General features: G+C 30.1%; 2 protein-coding genes and 1 long non-coding RNA gene across 3 annotated transcripts; 2 read left to right on the plus strand and 1 right to left on the minus strand.

Moving 5' to 3' along the window:
- Nucleotides 1–8,163: 8,163 nt before the first annotated feature.
- On the minus strand, nucleotides 8,164–9,956 carry LOC130804789 (uncharacterized). The gene is made up of 3 exons (XR_009040059.1): nucleotides 9,934–9,956; nucleotides 8,881–9,141; nucleotides 8,164–8,408 (listed from the first exon to the last, which is right to left on the minus strand). It is a non-coding gene; the product is annotated as an uncharacterized LOC130804789 (long non-coding RNA).
- Nucleotides 9,957–13,086: 3,130 nt separating this feature from the next.
- On the plus strand, nucleotides 13,087–14,561 carry LOC130803745 (uncharacterized). The gene is made up of 2 exons (XM_057667944.1): nucleotides 13,087–13,621; nucleotides 14,434–14,561. The coding sequence occupies exons 1-2, from the start codon at nucleotides 13,087–13,089 to the stop codon at nucleotides 14,559–14,561; spliced, it is 663 nt and encodes a 220-aa protein (XP_057523927.1).
- Nucleotides 14,562–21,176: 6,615 nt separating this feature from the next.
- LOC130804790 (uncharacterized) lies at nucleotides 21,177–22,168 on the plus strand. The gene has a single exon (XM_057669384.1). It carries the CDS (start codon nucleotides 21,252–21,254, stop codon nucleotides 21,804–21,806), a length of 555 nt encoding a protein of 184 aa, XP_057525367.1. The 5' UTR covers nucleotides 21,177–21,251; the 3' UTR covers nucleotides 21,807–22,168.
- The last annotated feature ends 754 nt before the right edge of the window (nucleotides 22,169–22,922 follow it).

Below are 22,922 nucleotides of genomic sequence, written 5' to 3' on the forward strand. Positions count from 1 at the left end.
ATCCTGAATAATCTCACTTATTGCCCATTTAGCATCAGCCATAAATAATTCCTACTATTAATAATCTAACTTTTGTATATCTTTTTACTGACAACACTCCTTGCCATATTTTGATCGGCTATAGTAGGTACCTATATACTCACTTTTTCTTCTCCACTATGCTTCTTCGTTGATCTATCCTTACTCCTCTTTGGTGATAAATACTTAATAGCCGGTTAAAATATGACAAGGGGTGTTGTCAGATAAAAATAGATAAATACGAGATCATTTATAAAAATAATTGATAGTAGAGATTATTCAGAGCTAATAAATTTACTTATTTTCGACAATATTTTATTAAATTTATTATAGTGGAAAGACACTCTAAATAAAATCATACTATTTAATAATTTTGCTGTGAAATGACAGATGACAGCTCATGAGAGCTTTGCCAAATTTCATTATTTTAATCGTTGACATATTATTATGTGTCAATTAATTAAATAATTAATTGTCAAAGTGAACACATCATTGTAAGCAGGTTTTCAAAAATAGATAACTTATTCTAACGATCTTATGACGACAAAATATCATAGCTAAATAATAAACTCGAGAGAAAAATTGTCAATTAACATGTATTATTGTCATACCTAGTGATTTATTTTAAGAATTTATTTTAAATATTGTGATATCATAATATTGTGATATCATAGTAGGAGTATATAATGTTATCAAAATCATAATCTTATCATAATATTAAAAGTAATATAATAAATATAATTTATACGCAAGTAAGAAATCATAAATATTATTAAAAAGAGTTGAAAAATAACAAATAATGATTTCTTAAAACTTTGCCAAATGTATCAATTTAGTATTACTTTTCTTACACCAAAGAATTTTTTTCTTGTTTTATTCTTTAAAGTTTTTATTTATATATGTCTTTATACTAAACTTTGTACATTACATGGGTTTCTAAACTAATTACAAATAATAGAGTCATCACGCTCAATCTGTTACCGTAAGTCTGAATGCATACTTCTTGCTTTGTCTTTCTGGCATCATACTATTTATTAAAAAGATTGAAAAATTCAAAGTGGCACTCATTAAGAGTTTTGCCACATGTATTAATGAGATTTGTTAAATTTTTGATTATTTGGCAAGTTACTTTTACACCCTGTCATTTTATACCAATTAAAATAAAAAAAAGAAAAATCAAACATCTAAGTAAGATGTTTAAATTGTTTCCTATTAATTTAAATAATTGTAAAATTTTAATATTTTTACGTTGAAAATTCATCACAATCAAATTGTCATCATTAGTTTATATATGTATAATTGTATTTTATTTATATGTACCAATCACTCGTATATCCACATATTCCACCAATATACTAGTTAATAATAATAGTAATGATTTATGATCATGTGAAGCTTTGGACGTACATTGATGAGAATTGAGAGTTCCATCAAATACGGTACTACCAAACATGATCGATCCATAAAATTACTAATCTGTGAAACACGTCATGAATGTTGCCAAATACTTTTTTTTATACTTTCTCTGATCTCAAATACTAGATATACGGGTACTATTTATTGTTTTAGCTTATTTTATATATTGCGGCTAATATGTAAGTAAAAATATAGTCAAATGAGATCTTGTTTGAATCGTCTAATCTTATACTTTCATAATATTAATGTTATATAATTTTTAAATATATATAATTTGATACATTGAGAATGATGATGATATAGGAAAATTAGAGAAAAAGGGTAAGTGATGATCTAAAATAAAAATAGAATAAATATGATAATAGGAGAGAGTGGACAAAATCATTAAATTAAATTGAGATAAAAGTTTTATTTTTTTTCCGGCCCTACATGGAATAGCTGAGGAAATGGCAAGTAGCAACCCCACACGGCCACACCCAATAAACTAAAATAATAATAACAATCTTAAAATAAATTAAGCTTCTGCTAATGATCAAATTACGCCTTTATAAGTGAAAAGAGAAAGAAATTAGCGCGCTGACCTTGTTCTTAATTTTTTTTCTTTTTTTTTTGGTTGCTAAAAACATGATTTTTGTTTATGAAATATTCTGAGTTTTATTAAGTATATTTATTAATATTAAGATTTGAGGTATACTTGAAAATTATGAAAAATGTTTAAATTAACTATATCATCATCGATCATCATACCCAATGTATCCCGTCTATAGATAAATTATGAGCAAGGTCTGAGAAGGAAATGAGGGCGGCAACTCATACTTTTAAAGGAAAGCGCTACCAAAGAGTCCCTCAACTCCAGAAAGATCAAGAGAAGTTTCCGCAACGTATAAGAATAAGTGAAGTTGAAACTAACTCTGCGAACCTGTATCTTATCACACAAGCGTGAACCTTAAACATAAAAAAACATAAGATAAAGATAAGCGAACAAGAACACCAATCGGTAAACGAAAGAGAATCAGTAGTCTCAAACACGGATAAGACGCCTCAAACTACTCCTAACCTTTACAAGGTCATTAGATAGGTGTAAACTTTTATTTGCTCCTCCCAAGTTCTCCGAGGTCTTCCTCGGCTTTTCTTACCCTCTACTGTGATGCTTTCTATTTTCCTCACAGGGGCGTCAAAAGTTTTTCTCTTCATATATCCAAACCATCTCAATCTATCTTCGCGCATCTTTGCAGAAATAGGGGCAACCCCTAGTTTCTCTCTAAACGTCTAGTTCCTAATTCGATCCATCAACTATATATAAACATTAATAAATATTCTTGTGTAAAACGGTATTACTATGAGACGTATTTTATACATGGGTTAAATAAACCAACTAATATAATTATCAATATATGAACTCTTTATTTTAAAATCGTCTTATTAAGAGACGGTCTTTCATAAAAATAATACATGCATTAAAATTCTCATTGAAATTTCAACTCTAATTAAAATGTCTTTTTTTGACTTTGTTTTCAGAATTTGAACGTTAATGAATGTTTTGCCATGCATTAAAAATAATACATGCATTAAAAATCGGATGGTGCCAAATTAATAGTACCAATTAAGTTGGAAGTTACAATTCCTAATTCGTGTTACACGCCTTGGATGCTGTCAAAAATCAACTAATGCCTGCAACATTAGTACGTGTGGTTGACATAAAATATCAAATAATTATACTTCTTTCTTTTTCTTTCTCCATTATTTTTTCATACTTTTCGAAGATAAGTTTGAATCTCATTATCAATAAATACGCATAATAAAAAATTATAAAAAATACATGATAAAAAAGTATATATTAAGACGAATAAACAGATTTCACATAGATATATTTTATCTTTTAAATATGTCGTCAAAAATATTAATTAAATTTGTCTCTCCTTAAGGTAGAATATTCCAAACGATAAGAACATTAAAGAACGGAGAGTGTATTATTTTAACTATTGATCTGATATATGATATCCCTTACACTAATTCTATTTGACTATAAATGTATTTAATAATTTATTTAATGATTTTTTTACAAATATGCAAAAATATTTTTCTTAAAAATAATCTTTAATGGGGTACTTAGAAGCCAATTACCACAATAAACAAACAATCTTAACTATTAATTTTTTACACCGTAAAATCTCTGCCATTGATTTTTCATATATAATTTTTAAAAATGATTATATGCAAATAAATAAAATACTTAAAAAAAGTAAATTATTTCCAAAACAAAAGTTTTATTTTACCACAAATTAATAAGTATTTCAAGTAAGTCCCAATAATTTCAAAGTTTTTAAAAATATTTTATAAATTTTGATCTTATCAAATTTATCATAGACCATAGTGGAAACATGTTGGATTGATTCAAATTATGTTAGTAAGAGTCTAACTAGTGGTTAAGTGGGTAGTTACTATTTAAGAGTCATTACTAATTAGTTGGAGTAAGTTATGGGATCATTGTAATGAGAAAGTTAGTGTTACACATTTTTATGTATTTCTCTCAACAAGGCATCAAGAGCCAGCGTTTATAATCCGGAGTAGTGAGGCAAACAAAAAAAAAAAAAAAAAAAAAAAAAAAAAAAAAGAGAGAAGAGATAAAGAAGGTGGTGAGGGCAATTAAAAAAAATTGTTTGTAGGTGTGGTTATATGTCAGTTTTTGTTGAGTAACGAGTGTTTTGGGTGTTATGTCAGTTGTTTTCAGTATGTTTTTCACCAAAAAAAGAGTGAGTATGAGTAATAGAAAATGGTAAGTTGTGTGGGAAAGAAAACACATGTAATTTTAAGTGAATTAAAATTGTTATGAGTGTTTGATGTCCAATAATGTCAAGTGTTGGCTTTTATGTTTTTATGTGTTTTATGGGTTCCTTTTAATTAGCTTATAAAAAAAGTTTGCTCGAGTGTTATGATGAAAAAGGGAGGGGTATTGAGTAAGTTGAGGTTTAGTAGCAATCTTCACAAGTGTGAAAGTCGTGTTCAAGGCAGAAACGATTTATTAAGTTATGATCGTGGTTATGAAGTCAAGTGTTTGTTCATGAAATAATACTCTTTACGTGTTCTTGTGTGGTATAGTATTGATCCATGGAAATGGATGGTATTTTTGTGGTGAATGTGTGTTAAAGTCATATCGCAATGGATTGTATTTTTGTGGTGAATGTATGTTAAAGTCACATCGCAATGGCTTATTGTGTTGGTTTGTTCGGGGGTAATATAGTGATGTGTTGGGTATCATTAAAATTTTAAGTTTTAAGTTTCAGTGGTGATGCAAGTATGTTAAATTAAATCAAGTTCAAGTTGTTCAAGTCAAGGATTGTTTTTTATGAAATTTTGAATCAAGGGGAATGTTGGATTGATTTAAATTATGTTAGTAAGAGTCAAAGTAGTGGGTAGTTACTATTTAAGAGTAAGTGGATCATGGAATAAACTCCCTATTTTCATGTGTAGTTAGTTACTTAGTTTTTCTATTTAACAGGTACTTGTGGGGCGTCTCATTTTTTGTCCTCCACTCGTCTTGATTTGACTTATGGGGTACACATATTGGCTTAGTTCATACATGTTTATTCATGTTGTGCGTTGCTTAAAAGGATCACCGGGTCAGGGAATTTTTCTTAGTAGTGACTGTGATTTGCATCTTTCTGGTTGGTGTGATTCAACTTGACAGGTTATCCTTTGACTCGACGTTCTCTTTCAGGTTGGCTAATTTTTCTTGGGGCTTCTCATGTGTCCCGGAACAACAAGAAACAAAGTATTGTGTCTTGTTCTTTGGCTGATGCAGAATATAGGATAATGGTTGTTATCACTTCTGAGTTAAAGTGGCTTAAAGCCCTTCTTTACTGTTTAGGGGTTGATCATGCTCGGGTTATGTAAAGTGAGTATTAAGTGATTTGCTGACATTTTATTTGGCCTTTAGTGACAAATAATTGTTACTATAGTTTATAATGACATTTATGAGAAATGTCACTAGATTCTATCTCTTGAAAATCTTTAGTATGATTTTTTATTATGTTGCTAATGTGTCTAATAAATATCATTAAATCCATTATATATACCATTAGAAATAAAGTAGTGCATTTAAATTAAATGTCGCTAAAAATTATATTCCACTAGCTAAAAGTATATTATGTAGTAAGTAAAAATATAAAATGTAATTTTTGGAGAAGTAGCTAAGAAAATGTGGGTGGAAATGAAAAACAATATACATATATAGATGAAAATTAATAAAAGGGATGAGTGATGATTTAAAATAAAAATAGAATAAATATGGTAGGAGAAACTGAATAAAAATCATGGCATTCCAAGAGCTGAGGGAATAGCTCAAAGTTAATACGTAAATTGACATAGTTTTCATCTAATTTGTCCCTGCATGTAGAAGAGCTAAGGGAATAGCAACCCCACGACCCAATACACTAGTATCTATACAATATATTAACGAAGAAATGATTAGAATTAACAAATATTGTCTTAATTACATAGTGATTAAAATAAATTAATTTATAGTTTTAATATGCTTAGGAGTATATAATAATTTAATTACACATATAAGATTACTGTTTTTATTTAAATAATTCATGAATCGTAATTGACACGAAAATCTATTTGATAATAAAAAAATCTTAACATTAAGGTTTTGCTAACAATCAAATTACAAATTACGCCTTTGTAAGTGAAAAGAAATAAAAACGCCTTGACCTTGATCTAAATTCTTTAATTTTTTGGGTTGCTAAAAATATGATTTTTGTTTATTAAAAAGTTGTGATAATATTCGAGTTTTAGAAAGTATATTTACTAATTTTAAGATTTGAAATACACTAGAAAATTATGAAAAATGATCTAATTAACCATATACAAATGGTAATACAATTTTTTTGTATGAAACAGTCTTATAGTGAGACACGCTTCATACTTGCGTTGAATAGTCCAACTAACATAATTATTAGCACATAAACTCTTTATTTTAAAGTTAACTCATCAAAAGGCGACCTCTCATAAAAATAACTCAAGCGTCAAAATTGTCATGGACATTTTTGAAATGACTCTGTTTTCTGAATTTTAACGTTAATGAATTGTTTGCCATGCATTGCCGATTTGTGAAACATTTACACTTATGCTGGAAAGGCAATTAATTATTATACTATTATTATTTTAACTATATGATTATCTTTCAAATAAAAAACTGTGATTAAATCATTTACACTAATTCTTTTTGGCTATAAATATAGTTAATAATTTTGTTAGAGCAAGCACCAAATTATCCTTATGTGGAGGATCTTTAGAGTGCCGTGATGAAGGTGCAACGAAGAACAAGAGTGTGATGCACAAGGAAGAGCTTGATCAATGCAAGAGAGTGCACCAAGGGGGTCTTGGAGTGTGCCTTGATCGAGGCAAAGCACAGAAGGGGACTAGCTTGAGCGAGGCAGCAACACAGTAGAAGATCAGAAGCTGTGGAAGACCCGCTCGACTGGTCGAGCAGGTTGGCTCAGTCGAGCGTGGTACAGGGCCCAATTTCGCAACTTTCTGTTTCGTGGACTGTTTTACTTGGGGCATTTAGGGCTTCGACCTAGGGCTTTTAATATGTTATGGGACTATATAAAAGTTTCTAAGAACATCATTAGAAGAGTGTGGTAAGGCTAATGCGCATTAGAAAGGCTAGGGTTTGAGAACCAAGAGAGTTTCTTCTTCTATGTATTAGATTGTAGGTGATCTTCACTATGGAATGGAAGCACTATCTTAAGAGCTTGTTCTCATGTGCGTTTGGTTAGTCATTAATGTATTGTTGAATAGATTAATGAAAGTAATCATCTTTTGAGGGGGAGGTATCATTGGATACCTCATAAACACATTGTGTTGATTGTTGTTGTGTCTCTTGATTATGCTTTTTTTTCACTCATCTTCTACTCATAGTTCTATCATTGTTGGGCCTGAGCTATTCGCTTTCAAATTTACTTATTAAATATTTTTTTATAAATCTGTAAAAATATTTTTTTATTATAAAACACTATATTCCTAACAAAACCATCATATTTCGACAGACGTTCGTAATTTCAAAAAAATAAAAAAAATAAAAACTACCATATTCCAATCAACTTATCGTATGCGGCGCTTTTTTAATCATCATTTATAAAGTTTTTATACGTTTTAACGTTGTTATCTACAATTTGTGACACTTTACTTAATAATATTTTTTAATTCAAAGAAAATAACATCACGTATAATAAATATAAAAAGAATATATAAAATTGTATAACTACTACAAAATATATGCAAGTTTTGGAGGAATATTTGTTAAATAGTTGGAAATATAAAGATTATTTTTGAATGCTTTTAAATTTTTTTGGTTAGAATATTTGTTAAATAGTTTTAGTTTGAAAATAGTGGTTGGCTTTACTAGAGTTACCTTGTTTGTTGTACGTTAAAGTTAAGAGTTTTATCTTTCAAAAAAAATCCTTTTGCTGGTTTCCTTTAGAAAAAATTATCAGAAATAATGTAATTTATTTCTCTGTAATAATAGTAATTTTTGATTAATCATGACTAATACCAATTTAAAGGGGTGTTTTCCTAAAATATCCTTAACATGTTAAAAATTAAAGTATAAGAGATTATATAACAAAAAAATTAGTAAATTAGCTAATAAAGTACTATTATTCTAGAAAAAAAATCCCTAAATTAGTATTATTTATGATTAATCAAAAGTAGGTATTATTGAAAGGAAATTAGTAAAAAGTAATAATAACTGATTAAGATTACAACAAATCATATTTAATTCAAAGGGCAACCCAAATTGATAGTACATGTGGATGGCTTATTGAAGGAAATATTAGAATCAAAGAAAATAACAAATACACTTAAAACTCTTTAATTAAATGCAGACATAAATAGAAAGATCGTGAATCGGCCATTTTGCTGGTGGGAGCCATAACATCCAAGCACTGCCTAAACTTAAGATCATTCTGTTCCATATAGCACAAAAATTGAATTGGATTCAATATATACTAATTATGCATAACTAAAATTTCAAAATAATTAATATAATAAAAATATGCGACTGAACGATTCAAATAAGATGTAACTTGATTATGTTTTTTCTTAAATATTAACCATACTATATAAAATATGCTTGAACGATAAACTTGTCAATAACCGTAATTTAGCTGAATGTAGGAAGTATATATCAATTACCAAGCATAGCCGTGGGCTTTCGCCAGGGGCCCAATTTTTTAGGGCCCAAAATTACTTATAATTTATGTTATTTGCTATGCAATATGAGTTATTCGGATATTTTATATAAAATAGATAAAATTTCAACAATACAAAACAAAAAGAGTATTATATAATTTACTTCGCCTTAAGTTTTTAAGGACCTTTTTATCCTTTTGCTATGGGCCTTAAACTAATTTTGAAGTTAATAAGCATTGAGGTTACCTATTGAGCATAGATTCCAAGAGAATAAAGGTAGTCATCAGCATGTCCAAAGAATCCAACAATGCGTCCATTAAATTCGTCAGGAAATGAAAACACATTACAATTTTTGGTATCCTCCCCGGTTCCAAATGGTCCATAACCATCCTGACGAAGATTTGTATGTATCTTCAATGTGGAGATCACACGTTCATTATTGGCGAATTCATATTCTCCAGAAGTTCCACTTATTTTTGTTATGTATTCTTCAGACTTTAGCATAATCTTGATAACATTAACATAAGCCAAAACACAAAGATGTGTTACATGGTGGAAATATAGCTAATGATTAGATAGTGAAACTATCTTTATTAATTAAACTGACTTATTTACATTTAGTTAGTTAAAGTTATTATTTACTATTTTAAAGCAATCAATTACAAAAATTGACTAACTATATATAGTGTCACTATTGCTTGGTGTAGTATAAAATTGATTTTTATTGTCCCAAAAAATCATTTTTGACAAAATATGTATATACCCTTTTGTCCCTCTAGGACAATAGTAAAGAAAAATTGATTCATTTTAAGGAAAAGGTAAATATTTGGTAATAAATAAAGAAAGAGATGATATATATAAATGAAATTAAAAAAGAGTTAGAATATATAAATACATTAAAAAAAAGGTGGTGAATATTGTCTAAAAATATAGATGATGCTAAATAAGAGGGACAAACTTAAAATGGATAATTATGCTAAGTGAGCGACAATTAAAGTAGCATTACAAATTACTTGCAATATTGCAAAATAATGAACTATTCATTCATCATCCTAATTTATGATTAGGTTTTAATTTAAAAGTTAAAACATAGTCAAGTGCGATTTTATTTGATTTGTCTCAATACAAAAGATTATTAATATTAATTTTCTTATAATTTTTTATTATACATAATTAGAAATATTAAGAATTAGGCTACGTGAAAAATAAGTGTTAAAAGTATTTTAAAACGAAGAAAGTATATACTTATTGGTTTGTGTGACTATAACCGAATAATAAAATGTAGAGTAAGTATCCAACCTTAGATTCATTATTGATTAAGGCGCCACTAAAGGCAGACAAACCACTTGCGGAAACCAGACTACCAGCAGAGTTGAAAGCCAACACTCATCTTTCAAGTATTACCTTGGTAGCGGTAATAGCTCATTTGATACCCTGTTTAGAAGGGTACACGCACAGATTACAAATCAGCAAGCCAGGATCCGACAAGCGCTACAGGAATCCATGAATTCTGTAGCAAGGTCGATGCGACAACATTTCTTTAGACCTTTATATCGCCACGAATCTATATACGCCTTGAAGCAGCTGCAGCTTGAGGATAACCATATGTTAGAATTGGGTGATTTTGTATTTAACAAATGCGGTTGTGTACTTCAACACACCCATGGATTGCCGTGTGCTTGTTATTTATATATGTCTATCGGTTCACACGGTGCTTTGTATGTGGATGATATTCATCAATTATGGAGTACTATGAAGGGCCATGCCCCTTAAACGATTGTCATTCAGTAAATAAATCTTTACAATCATTAAGGTATACATTTGAAGCATGTCTTTCCCGGGGGTTCATTTCAGCAACAGAAGGAAGTCTCGCCAATGGAGCGAATCGATTCGGTCATTCATTGAGAAACTGAAAAAAGGAAAAAGGGTGTGAATAAGATATAAAACAACATCCAAATAACAGAAAGACACAAGAGAAAACAAATTAATTTAAAAAACTAACGTATTCAGCTTTGCTTTCAGATAGACCAAAACCGGCACTCGGTCCTTCGCCAAGGATTACGTTCGGGTGTGAGCACACTCTGAACCAGTCAACGTAACTAGGTTCAACCTCTGATGGAACAGATGCCCGACGAAGTGCCTGCTCACCAACGCGGCCACTATAGGGGAACCTACTCCATTCCTTCAAGTACACAAGCGGGGAAGCAAAGGTCACGGAGTATGTACCGTGTGCCGGTCGCACAGCCTTGGCTGGTCTCATAGGAGGGAGGGGAGGAATAGCCTGCACAAAGCCGACCTATAGCACTGTTAAAGTCGGGTCAAATCGGGTTCAGTTACAAGATCATGTAAAATCGGGTCATCAGTCTGTTTTAACCACCTCTAACAATAAATATTAATCTTTTAAGAATTCTTTTCAATTCAAATAATTTATTTAAATATATGAATTAGTTTTAAAATCAAAAATCTACTAAACATATTTTAGGTGATTTGAGGCCTTTGAGGGTATTTCTAAAGAATACTATTCTCTTTGTTCTTGTTTGTTCTTCTCATTTATTTTTTCACAGTTTTTAAAGTAAATTTTAAACCTCAATATCTCTAAATACATATAATTAAAAATTATAAAAAATACATAATAAAAAAGTATATATTAAGACGAATCTAATGAAATCTCACATGGATATATTTTATGTTCTAAATATATATCAAAAAACATTAATTAAATTTATCTCTCCTTAAGGTGGAATATTCTGAATGGAAAGAACATTAAATAACGGAGAAACTAGCAAATAAATGAGATTATCTGGAAATAATTAATAACTGAGTTTAATTTTTAAAAATCTATAAATTAACTGATAGAAGATCCAAAAAATCCCATAAACTTCAATTAACTGAATCAAACTATCTTTAATTTAAAATTCCCATACTTATTTCCCATTGATGATTATTGATTACATGTAAAATGGAATATGTGAGATGAATGAAAATTTGTGCATGCCACTCGCCCACGGCCCACCACAAATACGGCCACCAGAATGAACGATTCGGACACGCAACGAATGGAGGTGTTCACTTGGTATTCAAACAAATTTCATTTACAATATCTCGAATTGGGTTAATTTTTAATTCTTAACTATATATAAATATTTTGAATCAGATTAAGTTGCATATTCAATTTCGGAACAAATCTTGCCATGGATGATTGCATGGTGCCCTGAATGGTTTCAGTATGTGTCTAATCAATTCAACTCAACTCAACTCATACTAAAACCAAAAAACATAAAATAGTCTTAAAATGAGAAATACGATGTTATATTATTAACATCTTTTAATTAAAAAGGTTTTTGTTTGAGAGTAGTGGTAATCCTAACTTTTATTGTAATTAACTAATTATTACATTTTTAATTTATTTTTTAAATGTTTGATAAACATTAAGATTATTAGCTTAAATTTTATAAATTTCAAATTCAATATTTATAAATTTAGACTATAATGTTCTTCATCATTACATAAATTAGTTCAGTTGATCTCTTAAGAGATCATATTTTTGACAGATGTCTGTAAAACTCAGTCTATTAAAGCTTAACTAAACTAATTTCAAAGAAACCGTTTTTCATGAGAATTTGTGAAACTAGTTTGATTTATTTCACACCCATAGGTCATAGATACAAAATCTTGGCACCGTCATTTATAGTGTCAGGAAATAAATTGATGAAATACATTTTTTCCCTAACTTTGAATTTGCAACCTAAATTCACATTTATTGATTTCATATGAAAATTCATAGGGATATAGAGTAGGGTGTTTGTAATTGGTTGTTGATTTTTTATTGACTTGTTTGACAAGTTAAAAATGTTACCTGTTTTTATTGGCTTTTAGGTTAGTTAAAAAAATATAATTGTTTATGAAGATATTTGGTAAGTTTAGATATATGCTGTTGACTGTTTATTAGAGAAAAAAATGAGTTAATAAGCAAAAGTCAACAAAAAAGCTAATTAGAGTAGCTCTTTTATTTTAACGTAGTAACTTTTTTATTGGCTTAAAAATCAGCTTTTCAGCTGACCTAAAAGCTAGATATTTACTAATATTTTTTTAGTGTTTGACCTAATCGCAAGTCAAAAGACAAAACCAAACAAAAATCTAATTAAAATACCATAAACCAAACACTCAATATATTTCTATTATTCGTGATAACAGCCGCCCATGGATGCTGCCGAACATCAAATAGTACAAGAAAACAATATTATTCAGTGATAGTTTTCATAATTATTTCTACGAAAATTATAAGATATCTCATTTAAAAATTTAAGTGGTACTAGAATTAATAAATAATTTTAATCTTTATTAAAATAGAAATTAAATCCATAGAACTTCATCTATAAATAGAGCTAAGAACCGCTTCTAAACACACCAAAACCAACAATATTATATCTTCACATTTAATTTGTATTAGAAATGTCTCCAAAACAAGCCAAAATCTCCATCTTTCTTGCTCTTTTCTACCTTTATCTAACATCATTATCCTCTGCCCTTTCAAACTGCCCTGGATTTAATTCAATCCCGGATATATTACGTCGTTACGAATTACCCACGGGAATTTTCCCCGACAATGTGAAAAGCTTCAGTTGCGTAAGCGACAGCGATTACTCGTACGAGCTTACGATTCAATTATACGGTGTTTGTCAAGTGACTCGTTCAATGTTTGGCGTCAAAAATATAGTCGTGTGCGAGCCCGAGATATCGGCCACAATATCATACCAGCAGCTAACAAACGTGAAAGGTGTGACGGTTACACTGTTTGTTAATGGTGGTCAAGTTGGCGAGCTGATGACAATCAAAAATGTTCGAGCAGTGGGACAGGCCAGCGTCAGGTTTCTTCAGTTTGATTCGGACAAGGGTTCAAGTCCGTGGTTCCCTTACCTTGATATTGCTCAGGAACCTCCTAAATGCGACAACACCTTGACCATCCGGTCCATCCCTCTTCTTCTTGGTGCTTAATAAATAAGGTCATCCATGGTTCAGTTGTTTTGTATTATTGATGAATAAATTGGATGTTGTTATTTGGTGTATCAATGTATAGTATAAGCAGCTACACTGTTTAGTTCTTTGGCTTTGGATTGTAATCCCACGTGTATTTTTATTTATGTTACTTTGTTATTTCGAACACCAATCTAGGTGGAAGGATACTTATTGGTGTTGGGGTAATTGATTGGTGTTAAATTATTGTTTTATCTTTAAAATTGTTAAATGTACATTGGAAGTCTCTATGAAATCACAGTATTACAAATTATTACGTATAGTCACGGGTCGAGCACAAGGAAGTTTGGACAAAAACTTGCTAAATCTACTAATTATATTGCTTGAAGAGAAAAAAAGTTTAATTGATTTTTGTCTATCAAACTAAGAATGCAATAAGAAAATGGATTAAAACTATATGATGAAGAGATCTAGGGTGTCGGAAATCCCTTAAAGTTTTGTATGATCAAATTCTCATTAGAGTCTATGAAATGTCGAATTAATTATGTGGTTAAACATGATCTTGTTAATCACAAACTCTCACTCTGTTGCTTAACTATTAGATTTAGACCTTACTAATTCAATTCTCACACACTAGTTTTATTGAACGAATTAATAACAATTTAGCTAGAATTTACCCTAAAGCAAAGTCGATCATAATCTCACACTTTAGTTCTATTGACTAGTCCGATAAAGCATATTTATTTAGGGTTATTAGAATAATTTAACCACTTTAATCTTAAATTCATAGACACTTTCAATAATTAAATCATACTTGACTTATAGGTTCAAACCTTAACCCTTTAAGATGGATCTACTCACTAATCATGGTGAAAGCAAACAAAAACCCTAGGATAATACTAGACATGAATGAATATGATGATAATGACAAATTCAAGAGAAGCAATAATTAAATACCAAAGAACACAAAAATTAATTCAAAGAACGATAAATAAAGAACAAAACTAGTTTTATTATAGGAAGATTGATGACAATAATTAAGGTTCACAAATGAAGGATTAAAACTAATATAAGGAATCAAAATGCAAAGGAAATTAAAAGACTAGGGGTCGTCTGGTATTCTAAACTCTAAGATAGGTAAAGGATTCATTTTATCATTACCCTTACAAATTATTTGGTATAGCATTTTGATACCCTTACTGTTACCGAAAGGATACCGTTTCCACTCCTTTGTTACCGCTCATAATTTTTCTGAATCAATTACCATTACCTTTCACTCTCTCCCTATTACTTAATAATTAACATCTATCTTCATACCTTTCGATCAATATTCATAAAATTGATGAGATTTTTCTTCTTCAAGTGCTCATAACTTGATTTTCTGATCTATTTTTTTTTATTTTCTCTCTTGCATGCAATTAAAATGAAATTAGGGGTACAAAATCTGAAAATTTGTAGTTAATTTGCGAAAATTTAAAAAACAAACTCACAATTTTATCATTTTTATTTTTTCGTCATCATTCTTTGTCTAAAGTATTTTACATTTGAAGGTTTTCTTGCTTGATTTTCACTAAATAAAATGGTTTTCTCTTAAGAATTTGCTCAATTGTTGTAATGTAGTACTGAATCTGCTCAATGGTTGTTTATGAGGTGAACTATGATTTTGGTGGTGGCTTTCATGGGGTTGATAAGTGCAATTATTTGCACTTATTTATATCATTTTATACTGCTTAATGATGATTGTTGTTAGTAATTTTGTGTTTATTTTGAAGAGTTATGCTACTTTACCCATTTTGGTTATTCATGTTGATTTTGAGCGTTTGATAATGTTAAGTATAATTCTTATGGTTTTAATGATGACGGAGTTTACTAAGGAGATTATTTCTCGTTTGAAGATGTTTTACAATGAAGATGTTTTACAATGAAAATGGGCAAAAGAGTTGAAAAGTGTTTAAAATGCAAAAGTTTTAAAGTGAAATTTGATATATGCTCACTCTTTTGGTCATAACTTTTGATAGAAGTATCGTATTAATGCAAGGTTGCAACATTGGAAAATAGACTTCAAGAGCTTTCCAACGGTATATTATATGTCCAATTCCGACAACCAATCAAGAAATGACTACCATTTGAATTTGCTACGATTTTTTAGCACAAAACGCCGACTCGGCGGTAGGTTCTGAAAAAATCATTGTTTTAATTCATTAAAAGCCAACTCGGCTTTCTGCTGAGGTCCTTGACCGCCGAGTTGGCGTTTGCCACCGACAAGCTTGTTACGGTTAATTTTTAGAACCATTATAAATAGTGGCGATTATTATTATTATTAGGAGGATCATGAGGGTAGTTTTCTTTAGTTTAATTTTTAGTTTTCTTTATTGTTGTTCTCCCTTTTGAGAGCTTCCCTAGTGGAGCTCCATTGTTATATTTTCAATTTCATTGCAATTTATATTTACGTTCTTTTCGTTAGTAAGTTTTCTTTATTTATTGCTTTCTTATCTAGGGTTAAGGTAAAAAATTCTAATTCAAAACATGGGATGATATTTTATCGATTAATTGTGTGAAATTTGGGTATGTGATTAAACTTGTGCTTAATGAGCCTTAGTTTAAACATCTTTATTAAGTTTTTCAATAAAACGAAAGTTTGAGATTAGGATTAATTTAGGATTGAGGTATATTTAAGTTAAATTTCTATTAGTTTAACCAATAAAATGGAAGTTTGAGGATTAATACTAGTAAGGTCTTAAACCGATAATGATCAATAAAGCGGAAGCTTGATTAGATCACGTTTAATCATGCCAAAGACTCAATTTTATACAATTATGAGAGTAATTGACTCCCATGTTAGAATTAGATGATTCTCGACATACTATATTTGTTTTATTATCATCGTCTTCATATTAATTATTGTCTTAGCTTTATTTATTAGTTTCAATTGCATCATTTTGATTTTTGTTCATTGTAGTGTTAGATTCTCAAACCGATTATATTGTTTGTCCGTATCTTGTACTTATAAATTGAACAAATTTGTTAACTCGCTTCCTTATGTTCGACCCGCAGCTACACGTCAACCGTGCGCTTGCGGTTATAAAAATTTGCACCTATCAGGGGTTGATGGCTATGGTTTAAGGAGAGAGAAAGTGTAAAACTAAGAAGTGTTTCCCTTTCCATAATAACCACTAGTATACCAAATAATTCTTAAAAATAACACTTTACATTAGTCTTACCCCTCTATGAATTCCCTCTGCATTACATTTTTATTCTTTATACCAAATACCCCCTAAAAGAAACTTACAATCCTCGAATGAAGATTAATGGCAAACTTTATGAAAAAGCTAAAAATTAAAGGAAGAAGTAAAGAGCAAAACCAATAACTAAGGTAAAAGTAGTCTAAGAGATGGAAGAGGAGAGAAAAAGGAGAAAGGAGAAGAGGTTTTTAATATCCCTCCTTGGTCTCCTCTTCCAAGGAGGCTTAACCTAATTATCCTTTTTAATATCTTGATTAACCCTAAGAAGATAATTAAAAATAAAGATAAAAGAAAATAATACAAAATTAAAGTATTAAAAAATGGGCTGCACTGAATCTAGAAGAAGCCTACTCGGCGTCCACTTTCACGTCAAGGAAGCCGAGTCGGTATTTTTGGCTGACAATTTCAGCAAACTTCAAGCAATCATCATTTCTCGTTCGATTTTCAAAATTGGACATATAATATACCGTTGGAAAGCTCTTAACGTCTAGTTTCCAATGCCGCAAACCTTGAATTAATAAAATCTTTCTATCAAAAGTTATGACCAAAAGAGTAGACATGTATCAAATTTCACCTCAAAACTTTTGCATTATAAAAACTCTTTCACTCTTTTGCTCATTTTCTTTGTAAATTATCTTCACCCGAGCTAAAATCTCTTTAGTAAACTCCGTCATCATTAAAACCATAAGAATTATCCTTAAAACAATCAAAACCACTCAAATTCTACATGAATAACCAAAATGAGTAATGTAGCATAAATCTTCAAAATAAGCACGAAATTACTAACAACGACCATCATTAAAGAGTATAAAATGATATAAATAAGTGCAAATAATTGCACTTATCAACACACACACTAAAAAGGATGAATATGAAATTATGAAGGATAAAGGGTAATTATAATATAAATTATTAGTCTATTAAAAAATAATAGTTTATATTAGGATTTGATCCCTTAACTTAGATTACAAATATGCTACTCCAACCATTGAACTATAGTAATTTTTGTTATATTTATGCACTATTTAAATCATATATCATATTTTAAAGGACCAAAGCCAAAATTATAAAGAATTGCATTTTTAGCAAGGGGAGCTGGGCCTCTCGGCCCCATGTGGCTTTGCTCTGGTCCAACTTTAGCATCATTTAGTTGCTACAGGACACTGTGTAAGCCTTGAAAACATGTGTATTACAAATGCATTATAACATTGTGAATTTGGATAGACATAAATTTTTCATCAAGGAGTACTTTTTTGTTTTTTTGCTATAATTATTTAGTTTTTCCGTTTTATTATGAAGTATTTGTTACTTTTAAAAGTAAAATATCTATACTTAATCGTAATATATAATATAAGTTTAAGTAATAAGTAATGTCAATACATATAATATAATAAGTATTTCAGAATAAAAATAGGTTGTATGTAGCAAAACTCTTGGACAAAAGGCATACTAAGTTTGACTAAGTGGAAAAATGTGAAGAAAATGTGAGAAAAGTTGGATGAGACAGAAGAAAATTGGGAGTTTTGGTTCTTGGGTCTGAAATGTTGATAGTTAATTATTATTCAATTAGCTTATTTGATAAATTAGTAGTGTCGGCCTATTTGGCTATTGACTATTTAATTAGCGTATTAGAATCCTTTTTTATTACTTTTTCTATTATTTATTTTTATACTTATTTTAAAATACAGAATAAAGTTTCAATATCTCTTTTATTTTTCTCCATTAAGCAATTGTAACCATTAAATTGAGTAATTGACTTTCAATTACATATTAAGTAATTGAGAGAATTCTAATTTTGATTAGCAAGATCTAAAAACCAACAATTATTTACCTGGTTGATTACCTGGTTGTTTGTTGTATAAAACTCGGATAAATAAGAATTTTGATTATTTAATCAAACAACAAGTCAAAAGCTAAAACAAACTAACTAATTATTTACCAAATAAGCTCGCAGGGTGAGCATGTTCAACATGTTACACCACACAAACTCCAAAAAATTAAGGGCCTCAATATTAAATTATATAGTATATCATCATCATCATAGTCCTACCCAGTAAATCCCACTCATAGAAAACTAAGGCCAGGGTCTGGGGAGGGAAAGACGATGGCAACTCATACCTATAAAGGAGAGCGCGACCAAAGGAGTCCCCAGGCTCGAGAAAGATAAAGAAATGTGATTATAAGTGAAAGATAACTTAAAGCCCTATAAAAATAAAAGTAGAACCACTACAAAAAGAAAACAAAGAACTAATAGAAAGGAAACGATACAACAAGAGGTAAAAGACACTAAAAGGTAAACTAAGAGAACATCAGTAATCTAAGACATGTATATGGTGTCTCCAACTGCTCCTATCCCTACTCAGGTCCGCAGAGAGGTTTAACTCATGCAAGTCAACTCTTATTTGCTCACCCCAAGTTCTCCTGGGTCTTCCTCAACTCCTTTTACCCTCTACAATAATGCTTTCTACCTTCCTATTATAATTTTTAAAATTTATCAATTTTGCTCCGCCTCTAATAACTCGAGTAGGTAGATTGTATTCCCTTTCTACTTGCAGGATTTGCCTAGATAGATATATTCATGAACTGAACAATTTTTATGTGGTTGTTTAAGTTGAAGGGCCGGCCTAAGTGATGCAAGCCTTCCTAAAATTAATTGCATTACTTTCTTCCTATTTCTCTGTGAATTTCCAATTTTTTTCTATTTGTTGTTTACTTTTTGAAATTAATAACAACATCAAATGCAATGTCTCTAAATTATTACCTGTTAAAATAATTTCAAATTTGAATAAAATAAGATCCATCCAAAGAAATTTGCATCCATAATAATTTATAGAAAAAGTAGATTAGGGGGTGTGAGCCTAGTCTAGAGTGCAAGTAAATTTCCATAAATTCTACCATATTTTATAGGGAAATGATAGAGAATACAAATGAAGATTGCCAAAAATTTGTGTGATCAAAACATACTACACCAATTCAGCATTTGTTAGAAGAAGGCAAGACATCTAGGAGGATATGGAAGAACAGGAATGTTCAGATGATAATGCTTGGGGGAAGAAGGAAAGTTGAACAAGGTTTTGGTGCTCGTTCAACCGCAATATGTGCTCATTTGAGCACTTTTAGTCTATTAAATTTGTTATTGGACTTGTACACAACAAGACCTGCATAAAAAGAATTGACTACACACAAGTTATTAGGTTCTATCCTAAAATTATAATTGGTAATAAGATGAGTAGCGCATTAATTGAATGTTATTCAATTTCTCTCTAATTATATGATGTGGGGTTATATATACATTTATTTTAGAGCAACGAAATATTTTGATTTCATTTATGTAAATTAAACAATCTCTGTCAATTTTCTTGACTTGCATATGTAAAGTTTAACAAAATAAATGAAATGCAATAGCTTGGGATGGATATTAATACTTAAACATTGATGTAGGATAACGTGAATGAACTAAATCAACCAAAAGTTTAAGCTTAAGTTGAGCTTAAGCTGATGGTTGAAGACTCAAAATATGTAACATGCGAGAATCATTTGAATTAGAAGTGTGGATATAGCGTAAGGCTTCTTTACTTTGCCTAAAATATTTCGATCACTTGATTCTAAAAGGTAGTTGAAATTCGAACTCATTACACATTGACTTCTGATAGCATGTAAAGAAACAAACTTTAACAAAAAGGCTAACAAATAATTAATTAGACACGTCATTAATAGTGCCAAAACGTAATAGTAGAAAGCTGAAAAAAGATTCCTAAATCATCTTTTCAAAAACATCATGGATGTTGCATGCCAAAAATCAAATAGTGCAAGAAGGCAAACACTAAAATGATTTACATGAAAATTTACGTGCCATTGAATAGTACTTCTCCCTCCATCTCTAAGAAATTCAAATATCAATCATTCTTATCATCATCTTATCCAGTGTATCCCACTTATAGAAAAAAAACCATGAACAGGGTATGTGGAAGGAAGGACGGCGACAACTCATACCCATAAAGGAGAGTGCGGCCAAAAGAGTCCCCCGACACGAAAAAGAATTGATATAAATATCAAAAAATTGATATGGACTACTAAATTTTGTATAATAGGTAGGATGAAAAGTGAAAAATATATATAAAGATAAAAATAAATAAAAATGTTAAAAACATCATTCAAAATAGAAAAATTGCAAAGTCAATAAAACAAACTAAAATAAAAAGTTTGGCAATCCCTCTAAAACAAATAGAATTATTGGTATTAAATAATTTTTTAATTTAATAAAAAAATTCCACACAATTATAGTCTATAAATAGAGCAACATCAATTGCATATTAGTCCATCACCACCACTATACATAAAACATAAGTATTACTTCATCTCATTTTAAATTAAAACCCGTATTATAAGTGATCGATAAAAATGTCTCCAAAGCCAGCCACAAATCCGTTTACAATCTCCCTCTTCGTTGCTCTCAGCTTCTTCTTTTATGTAACATCATCCACTGTGACTAATCCCAACTGCTCGGAATTCAATTCCGTCTCTGATTTGTTACAAGAATATGATTTGCCAACGGGGCTTTTCCCAGATTATGTGAAAAGCTTCAGCTGCGAACGTAATAAATCAGATAACTCGTACAACTTATCGATCCAATTACACGGTAATTGTAAAGTGACTAGAACCATGTTTTTTGTGAAAAATATAGTAGAGTGTCAACCACAAATATCGGCAATTGTATCCAAACATAAGCTAACAGAAGTTAAGGGAGTCACCGTGAGTCTCTATGTTAACAATGCCCAAGTTGGTGAGCTCATGACAATCACCGATGTTCAAGTTGTCGGCAAAAATGACGTTAAATTTCTTCGATTCGTTTCGGAAAAAGGTCCAAGTCCATGGTTCCCATACGTGGATATTGTTAAGGAACCTCCTAAATGTGACCCAAGTTTTTACATCCGCCCATTGCTTCTTGCTACTTAATAACCTAGCTAGCTAGCTAGCTAAGGTCCAAATTCCATTTCATGATCTTCGTATGTCTAATTTTGGTTCTAGTATTTGGTAATTGGAGCTTTAGAGTGATCAAGGTTGGGAGCTACTTCAGTGAACAACAGCCTCAATAAAATGGAGCTCCACTAAGTGTGCACATTTGATGCCCTAGCCGCGAGAAATAAAATATATGGCAAATCCGGTTATATGAACTTGTATTGTTGGAATAAATAATTAAATTTGCATAATATGTTGTGTAGCTATATATACTGTTTTATGTAATAAACGTCTTATATTATGTGTTAAAACAAATTAAGTATTGTTGGGATAATTCTATATTGATCGTCTTTTAAAACCAAACATTACTATCATCATGCAATCTTAATTGTATGTTTTTCTGATATTAGATCTCTGTGTTAGGTATTCTTACTTATAAAAAATAATTAAAATGTAAAAAATTTATTAGAAAAATTGCAAAGGAACCCCAAGTTTTCCAATAATATTTACAAAAAGAAGGGAATAAGGAGAGATTGGCTGTGACCCAAGAACTAAGGCTTGGGTTGAAAAAGTTGTAAGCAAAAATCAAGTTTTTTTTTTTTAAAAAAAAATATATATATATTAAGACGAAATAAATAAAATTTTAATTATCTATATATTTTAACACATTTTACAAACAGACTACAATTTTTACTTTTTAAATTTGGATCTTACAAGATTTTTTAGCCCGAAAGCTCAAAAACAAATGACGATAATGTCAGGATAGTGAGGAGCCCATTATTGATAATACTGGCCCAAGTCTGAACCTCTTCATACACGGCCCAAAAGAAGATATCCCAATCTGAATCAAATTGGACAAGGATCAAACCTTAAAATTTATCCACCCCAAAATCGAAATCAAATCTAAAATTTAATACAAACACAAATTCTTATTTGAGCCAGTCTTATTGTGAGACATGCCTCATACTTAGATTAAATAGCCTAATAATAGAAAATTTTTAGCTTATATACTTCCTATTTACAACAAGTCTTATATGAGACTGTCTCACCGTAAGATGAGCCCATACAAGCAGCCCATTAGTAATAAAACATTAAAAAACAATGAAATTCGAA

Source organism: Amaranthus tricolor, chromosome 17 (genome assembly GCF_026212465.1).
Source record: "Amaranthus tricolor cultivar Red isolate AtriRed21 chromosome 17, ASM2621246v1, whole genome shotgun sequence".
NCBI classification, from domain to species: domain Eukaryota; kingdom Viridiplantae; phylum Streptophyta; class Magnoliopsida; order Caryophyllales; family Amaranthaceae; genus Amaranthus; species Amaranthus tricolor.